The sequence below is a fragment of the Trichechus manatus genome, unplaced genomic scaffold (genome assembly GCF_000243295.1).
Source record: "Trichechus manatus latirostris isolate Lorelei unplaced genomic scaffold, TriManLat1.0 scaffold00250, whole genome shotgun sequence".
In the NCBI taxonomy this organism is placed as follows: Eukaryota; Metazoa; Chordata; class Mammalia; order Sirenia; family Trichechidae; genus Trichechus; species Trichechus manatus.
In genome coordinates this window covers 2,550,049-2,558,625 of record NW_004444186.1, presented here as the reverse complement: position 1 = coordinate 2,558,625, position 8,577 = coordinate 2,550,049, and the positions used below count along the sequence as shown (strand labels likewise).

General features: G+C 44.6%; 1 protein-coding gene across 2 annotated transcripts in view; it reads right to left on the bottom strand.

The window, feature by feature from the left end:
- OTUD7B (OTU deubiquitinase 7B) overlaps nucleotides 1–8,577 on the bottom strand; it is a 67,766-nt gene that overhangs the window by 11,485 nt on the left and 47,704 nt on the right. For both annotated transcript variants that reach the window (XM_023724518.1, XM_023724519.1), the window contains 4 exons: nucleotides 7,075–7,263; nucleotides 3,773–4,000; nucleotides 2,203–2,304; nucleotides 1,477–1,604 (listed from right to left, as the gene is read on the bottom strand). In XM_023724518.1, the coding sequence (XP_023580286.1) occupies nucleotides 1,477–1,604; nucleotides 2,203–2,304; nucleotides 3,773–4,000; nucleotides 7,075–7,263 (647 nt within the window). The remainder of the gene's footprint in view (nucleotides 1–1,476; nucleotides 1,605–2,202; nucleotides 2,305–3,772; nucleotides 4,001–7,074; nucleotides 7,264–8,577) is intronic.

Below are 8,577 nucleotides of genomic sequence, written 5' to 3'. Positions count from 1 at the left end.
AGCCAGAACTGGGCCCACCTGGTCTGTGAGTGCCGTGACGGGGTTAACAGGTTAACAGCTAGAACTGGGCTCACCTGGTCTGTGAGGGCCGTGACGGGCGTTAACAGCCAGAACTGGGCCCACCTGGTCTATAAATGCTGTGATCATTTCTGCTTAACAGCAAGTGTGCTCTCCTCTCGCCTTTTCTTGCCTCTGAGGTGGCAAATCTTAGATTCAGGTATGAAGTCAACAGTGAAAAAAAGCAAGCAAAGCCGACTACTGATCTGCTTCGGGTTCAAACCCCTAGGCGGGCTCTAGCTCCAGCAGCCCTCCCAACAAGGTCCGGCCCAGCGGACCAGGGAGCTGCACTGCCATTTGGTGGCCATCAAGAATGCAGTTTACTTGGCCTTGGCCCTGTGGGTTACTTCTCGAAGGAATCGGCAGACTGGCTGATCAAGGGCAGGCTTCTGATCTTAACGTCATCCTACTTTTAACAACTGGGCTCTTTTTTTTAAGAAAAAAACCTATCACATTCTATTTACACATTTTAAATCTTCAGGGCATTACATTCTAATAACTGAAACAAACAAAAATCTTAGTTATGATAGAACAACAAAAGGAGAAAAGAAAGAGAAGAAAACAGGAGAGAAAAAGGCAAAATCTCTTCTGAAGAGATTTTCTCAGATTCAATGGCAGAAACACCCAGACGTACACCAAGAGCAGGGAAAAGGGAACAGGGAGGCCCATTATCTCTGGGTAAGGCACGACGTCATTATTAAAGGACAGAGGTCAGCACATTTTTTTCTGTAAAGGGCCAAGCAGTAAGTATTTCAGGCTTTGTAGGCCTTACACTACTCTACTCTGCTGTTGCAACAGAAAAGGTTACAGACATAAACACACGTACGTAAATGAACGGGCAGGGCTGTGTTCCAATCAAACGTTTTTCACAAAAACAGCTGGCAGGCCAGATTTGGTCCACAGGCCATAGTTTGCCTGACCATGAAAAGCACACATGACCCATTGTTATTTTCTTGTATAGAAGCAGCCTCAACATTTGCTGAATCCTTGAAAAGTACCATTTAAAGTCAATTTGACAGGGGCACGTTTAAAAAATTTTAAAGCAACTAAAAACTGAGGATATGAAAAATACTTCCAAAAAATTTTACAGTTCTAAGGGTCGAAAACACAAGTTCTTAAAAATTGGCCTACCTTATTATAAGCAAACAACAACACAAAAATCTGTCAAAGGCTTACTGAGCACCTACCAGGTAAACACATTGGTAGCTACTTCCCCTACAGGTCTCCGCTTCCCCACACTAGCTCTGAGGACTGCATCAGCAGGCATTTACCCTGGGGTGTTTTCTGCATTTTCTACAATTTCCAAGACTACCAGGGGGGTTACACTGACCCAAGCACCTGAAGACATTCCCTACTGGTCACACTTGGGCGTTTCACCTAGGTAACTGGGAAACCAGGTGTCCCACCCAAGCTCCCCACCTCTTTGTTCTGCTGTGTTTGCTGCCATCTCCAGCGGCGCTTCAAAGCTTCCTTCTCCACTCCCTTCTCCATCAACGCGTACAAAGCTTTGCGTAGCATCAAGTCACGATCATGGAAGCCCCACATCCCTGCGGCAAGGAAGCATGGTGGTGACCAAGAGAACAAAGACGCCTTTCTGTGATTCAATTCCACTTACTAATTCTGATACACAGACCCTGGCACGAGGGAGAACTAGCTGAAGCCCAGGTTCAAACAAACCCCTGCGGCAGTTCAGAGAAGAAGTACTTCGTCAAGAAAAGATGTTACTACTCTGGTGGTTCAGAGATGTTGAGCGCTTGCAAGTGGGGGACACAGCACCTTCAGACCCCTGACAGGAAAGTCCTGCTCCTGAAGCAAATCTGACAAACCAAGACACAGTGTGACGCTGGGCGAGACTGGTCGGCCTCACAGCAAACAGCATCGGAGCTGGAGGGACGCTTGGAAAACAGGGAACTTCTTTAAGCTAAGGCAAATAATACACTGAGCTGTAAACAGGTTTTATAATTTAAAGTAAACAGGCTCACAAATGACTGCTGAAAGTATGTTTTTTACACACCAAAAGATTAAGAAGAAAAAATGTATTTATACACTCCTGCCTAAGGCCACAGTATAACTGAGTCCCACAAACGAGGTCTGACTCAATAGCTTCCCATCCCCAGGAGAGTGAAGGCGGCTGTGGAGACTCACCGAGGGAGGCTGCGTGCAGGAGGCAGTTCCCATCTCCGGTAGTTGCCAGAGGAAGCAGCCTCTGACAGGTGGGGTCCACACTCACCCACCAGTTCAAACGCCCTGCAGAAACACGACGGGGGAGGAAAAGGAGGGAACAGATTAGCCACACTTCCCTATTTCTAAAACAGCCTCCAAATTTGCCTCCTCCAGGAAGCCTACCTAGACTAAACCCATCCATCCGCAGTTCTGAGTGCTCAGTGACTCTTTAGACCTTCTTCCTGTCTAGCCAGTCAGAACCTGCAGGGCAGAATGGGTCAGATCTGCAGTTCTCAGGCAGGAATAATTTTCCCCCGGGGACATGCGGCGATGTCTGGAGATATTTTTGGTTGTCACAATGGGTGGGGGGGGCGGGGGGGAGAGAGTTGCCGAGGCTAGGGATGCTGCTAAACATAACAGAATGCACAAGACAGCTCCCACTCGAAAATTATCCAGCCCAGAACGTCAGCGCCGAGCGTGAGAAACCCGGGGGTAGATGCTCAGGCTAAGGTCACAGGTTCAAATCCTGTGCGGACTCCTGAGTTTGGCTCTGCATCCTTCACTCTGGTCAGAGACCAGTAACTACTGTAGCAACAAAGCTCAGCACAAATTCATCATGAGTAACAGAAAACAACTTAAAGCGTGTATTCAAGGTGACCTGGGGGAGTCATCTGCATATGTGACAGTCAACACATCAGCATGTACATGGTGTGACTTTACAGACACGAGCAATAAGACACAGCACGTAGAACACCCACGAAAATGAGCCTCAATTCTGTGTAGCCTTCCCACAACTGCCAATCCATTAGTTACACGAGGAAAATATTTTACGAATGATGCTTAAAAATCACCTTAGTTTTCTTTAACTAACGAAAAGTTCATAGAAAGAAAAACTGGCCTATAATCTTACTAGCCAGGTAACTTGCTTTTTTTCAAAATCAGAAATAAATGTACAAGGTTACAAAAAAAAACCCAAAAAGTATTGAAGGGTACAAAATGAAAAATAAAAGCTTTACTTCCATGGCCCACCTCCCCTCCCAGTCTTTCTCCCGCGGGAGTTTTTAATACCTATCTTTCCCAGAACTCCCAGCTGCCTCATTTTATCACATCAACTAATTTTAAAAATAATTTACGACAAACCCAAGTGTAAAGGTAAGTAACTCTTTCAGCAAAGGTTCATGTAAACAAATGTGCCTTTCAGATTAATCACCCCTGGCATCGTCTGCAGGACTGGCCCTTTCTGTTCACAAGCGAGTTCCAGAGCCAATTAGCAGTAGTTTGTATTTCTTCACGTGTTGATTTTTAGCATTCCTAGACCTTTCGTATGTATATCTGGTTTCCCCTCCTTCAGATACGAAATTTTCCAGAGAAAGTGTCTAACCTGTGTCCCTTCTTTAACTTCAAAAAGCGCCTAGCTCAGTACATGTGTATTAATCAGACCACACGCTGGGATCAGAAGCTGCCCCCCAGCTCAGCCCCTCCAGTACTCCTCCTCAGGCTGCCCACAGGTGGAGGGAGACGGAAGAGCCCAGGAAAGGACGCGCTCACTGACCTGCCTGTTCCAGGGCAACCAGCATGGACTGTTCAATGAGGTCTCTCTCTATGAAGCTGCGGAAGTCTTCATTGTACACAGTGAGGTCTGGGAGCTGGAAGGCACAGATGGGCATTTCCAGGGGGTGCTCACTGCTCCCCCCACCCCCACCATTGGAGGAGACATGAGACCGGGCCAGGGACACAATGCTGGAGCTGGCGTGGGAGATGCCCCTAGACAGACGTTTTTCTGCAAGGAGAAACAGAGTCACTTAGAATACAGACAGCCCACTGAGAGGACCCTTCACTGACGCAATGGTTACCTCTCCACAGGGTTTCCAGGCAGGAAACACCAAGAATCTAACTGGCTACTGAATTTCACAACCTTCTTTCTCAAGGCAAATACAAGGAGAAATATCGAAGGTGGTATTTTTACAGGCACTCACATGAGCACCGGATACACATTCCTCCTACTATCCGTGTCCAGAATTGGCCTGGGCTGCCTCTCCCTACGACTGTCTTCTCCCACGTCTATTTCCCAGCATGACAGAGACCCATTCACCTAGCCTGGTCACTGTTTGGTGGAAAAGAGAACAAGGGAAATGAGGCTTCACATGGCTAGATTTAATCAAAGAGTCTCTGTAATTTTTCAGGGTCTTGAGGAATGTAGGAAAGGATTTCCACTGTAAGAAAATTAATGACAAATCTTACACATTCACGGACTTTCTTATCTATCATCAATATCATTTATTTACCACAACTTTTCTTGATACCCGTATTTATCAGAAATTTAAAGGCACCATCAATTTTGATTAAATGCTAACAGAGGAAAACTGTAATAATTTCATTTGTTATTTGAAGGCAAGGCATTTGCAATTCCCCAGCAGATATTCCATTCTGATCATAATCTGCTCAGTATAATACTGCCATTCATTTGCATGGCTTGAGTTACATAATTATTATCAGAAGGAGGTAACAGCTAAATGTCACGCTGGGCAGCAATGCTCAATCCATAATAAATCAAGAGTTGTCTAAAGTTATCTACAGTAAGGTTATTTTTTAAATTATATTTTTAGGCATTTAAAAAGCACCACATGCCCATGGTAAAACATCAAAATACTATCAAATATCAAAAAGTATATAATATTTTTTTAGAAGAAGCCTCTCTCTCATTCAAAACTCTTGACCCCTTTCCCAGAGGGAAAATTTTACATCCTTCTAGAATTTTTTATGCACACTGAAGCATAAAAATATCACCTTTAAAATCATTTTTTAAAACATAAATGGGAGTATACTATATACACTGTCCTGAGTCTTACCTTTCTCAATAGATTTTAGAGATTTTTTCCAAAACAGCACATCCAGCTCTACTTAATTCTTTCTAATGGCTGCAGAGCATTCCACAGTATGGATGCTTACAATTTATTTAAGCAGTCCTCTACTGATGGACATCAAAGTTGTTTCCAAGCTTTTGTTATTGTAAAATGATGCCACAGTGAGGATCCTTGTATACTGCACACGTGTATGTGTGTTTATGTAGCTAAAGTACACACACACACACACACACAGAGACAGACACACACAGAGACACAGACACACAGACACAGACACACACACAGACACAGAGACACACAGAGACACACACAGACACAGACACACACGCAGACACACACAGAGGCACAGAGACACAGAGACACACACACAGACACAGAGACACACAGAGACACACACAGACACACAGACACAGACACACACACAGACACAGACACACACGCACGCACAGACACACGCACAGACACACACAGACACACACGCAGACACACACAGAGACACATACACACACAGACATACACACAGACACACACAGACACACAGACACACACGCAGACACACACACAAACACACGCAGACACACACACACAGACACACACACATGCAGACACACACACAGACACAGACATACACACATGCAGACACACACACAGACACAGACATACACACACAGACACACACACATGCAGACACACACACACAGACACAGACATACACACACAGACACACAGACACACACACAGACACACAGAGACACACACATACACAGAGACACACAGACACACACACACACGCACACACATGCACACACACAGACACAGAGACACACACACAGACACACACACACAGAGACACACACACAGACACACACACACGCACACAGACACACACACACAGACACAGACACACACAGACACACACAGACGCACACACACGCAGACACACACACACAGACACACACAGACACATACACACACAGACACACAGACACAGACACATACACAGACACACACACACACAGACACATACACACATGCACACACACACACAGAGACACACACAGACACACAGACACGCACGCACGCACAGACACAGACACACACACAGACACACACACAGGCACACACACACAGACACACACACAGACACAGACACACACAGACACACCCACACAGACACACACACACACACACACACACACACACAGACACACACACACACACACAGGTAGGGCCCGACTAATGACAGGGTTCTGTTCCGATGATTCCATCCTAAGGTGGTTCTGACATAAGTTGAATACTTTTCTTTTTTTTAAGTTTTCACAGCCTGCTATACGACAAGTTTTAAATAGTAGATTTAACACTGAACACTGACCATCTGGGAGTGAACATCTGATAACATCAGCAAATTACGGGCTGCAACACTGTATGCAGTACATATCACTACCGATAAGATGTGCAAAAAAAAAAAGACAGTCATAAGTGCAGTTCGACATAACTTGAATACGTCCTAAGTTGGGGACTACGTATAATACGTATACATAGGTGTATATATATGTGTGTTTATCTATATATATATACACGATAAATTCCTAAAAATGAAACTGCTGAATCAGAGTATATATGCATTTTTAAATTTTGACAGAACTAACAAGTATTAACAAACTTCCCCCCAAAGAGGCAGGTGGTAATGACCCTTTCAATTCCATCATTACGTATCCCTCGTTGCAACAATTGGATCGCTATCCCCCTGCCCCACTTGTATCACAGCATCTGAAGAAGGCCCTCATAAAGGACAACACTCGAGACAAAGAGAGGCGGGGAGGGGCTCCAGCGCCCGGGTGGGCTGAGGCCACCTCAGATCAGCCTGGCTGCCGAGGACCGAGAGGAGGAACGGAATGACCTCCAAGGGCCACTAGACTTTCCGACTGCATTTAGCTGTCCCATCCCTTCCTACTGCGTATACAGAAACGTCTCTCAGTTACCCCTGTACCTTGAACGATGTCATCCTGCCGCTGTAGGGTGGGCCGGGGAGGACGAGTAGACTCTCTATCAGAAAACCCCTTTTCAGGGGTCCTGGGGCCACCACTCCCTTCACTAAAGGGTGGGGAAAGATTCCCAGCATGGACTTGACGTAGCTGTTCAAAATCACTGAGGGCTGCACTCACATCCCAATTCTTTCCTGGACAGGAGATAAAGCAAAAAGTGAGCTGGGTACTGCAGAGTTTAAGGGAAGTGGAAAAGGGAACATAAAGATCACTCCAACCATTCCGTCAAAAATAGCACATACTCAGGGACACTTCAGTCACTCTCCCTTCCCTTATTCTGCTGTCATGTTCTTCAGAACACTTCAGTCTGAACTATTACTAACTTCTTTATTTACGTATTTACTGTCTACCTCCTGGGTAAGCCTTCGTGAGGATGGAAACCTTCCTGGTCACTTGTACGTCCCTAGCACTGAGAACAAGGCCTAGGACATAAAAAGTACCCAAATAAGTATTTGATGAATTTACTGAATAAAGGAAATGTCATTAGTAAACAAGCATTCCTTGTACTATGGGTTCATCTGGTACTTCAGAGGCCCAGAAGTACTATTTAAATTGGCAATTAACCAAGATAAGGCTTTTCAAGGGTCCTTAAAACACTCCCTGATACGTGTCAGAGATGTGATTCCCCATCCTCATCCCTCCAACAGTGTGAACCTCCTCCAGAGGTTACAGAGAGCTAGCTGTCATCAGAACAACTCAGATGTTATAGCTACGTGTAATCACTCACTTGCTCCGCAGAATGACATCTATTTGGTTTTTCCGACCATCAATATGTCCTTCCCTAATCCCTCAGGGCCCAAGGCAGCAAAAATCTGGGAGATAAACCAGTCACAGCATTTAAGGAATACTTAAGACAAAACTGGTTTGAGGAAAAAAATCTACAAACAAAATAAGAAACTTTAAATTCAGCTGGCCTCACTGAACAGATAACACCAGAAATACTCCTGATATGTAACAGGCGCTGAGTAAAACTTCTGACTAAAGCAAGAATAACTATTGAGTTCTTAATACAAGGTCCTTTGTTTACTTCCACAGTGAAATATAATTAGTTGAATAAAAATTCAAACATATTTTAATACCTTAATCGTTGTCTTGATTTCATTTGTGATTATTTGAAAATACTAGTTCACTTTTTTATAAATATAATGCTTACTTGAAAACACAACTAAAGCCAACACTCCGATTTAAAGAAAAATTGACCACATGCTATCAGAACCTTAGAGAGCCTTAGAAAGCCACTCCTCGAAAACCTCATTTTACCGATTAGGGAAATGAAGCCTTGCCAAGTCACCTGACTTGCTCACAGTCACAGCTAGTTTGCTTCAGGGCTTAGCAGGACTCAAGTCCAGATTTCCTAACTCTGAAATCCAGAGAGGTTCTTAGCCTAGATGGGCTTCAGGGTGTCGTAAACCACCAGAAACTGGATACAAAGTTATGTGGTATACGTA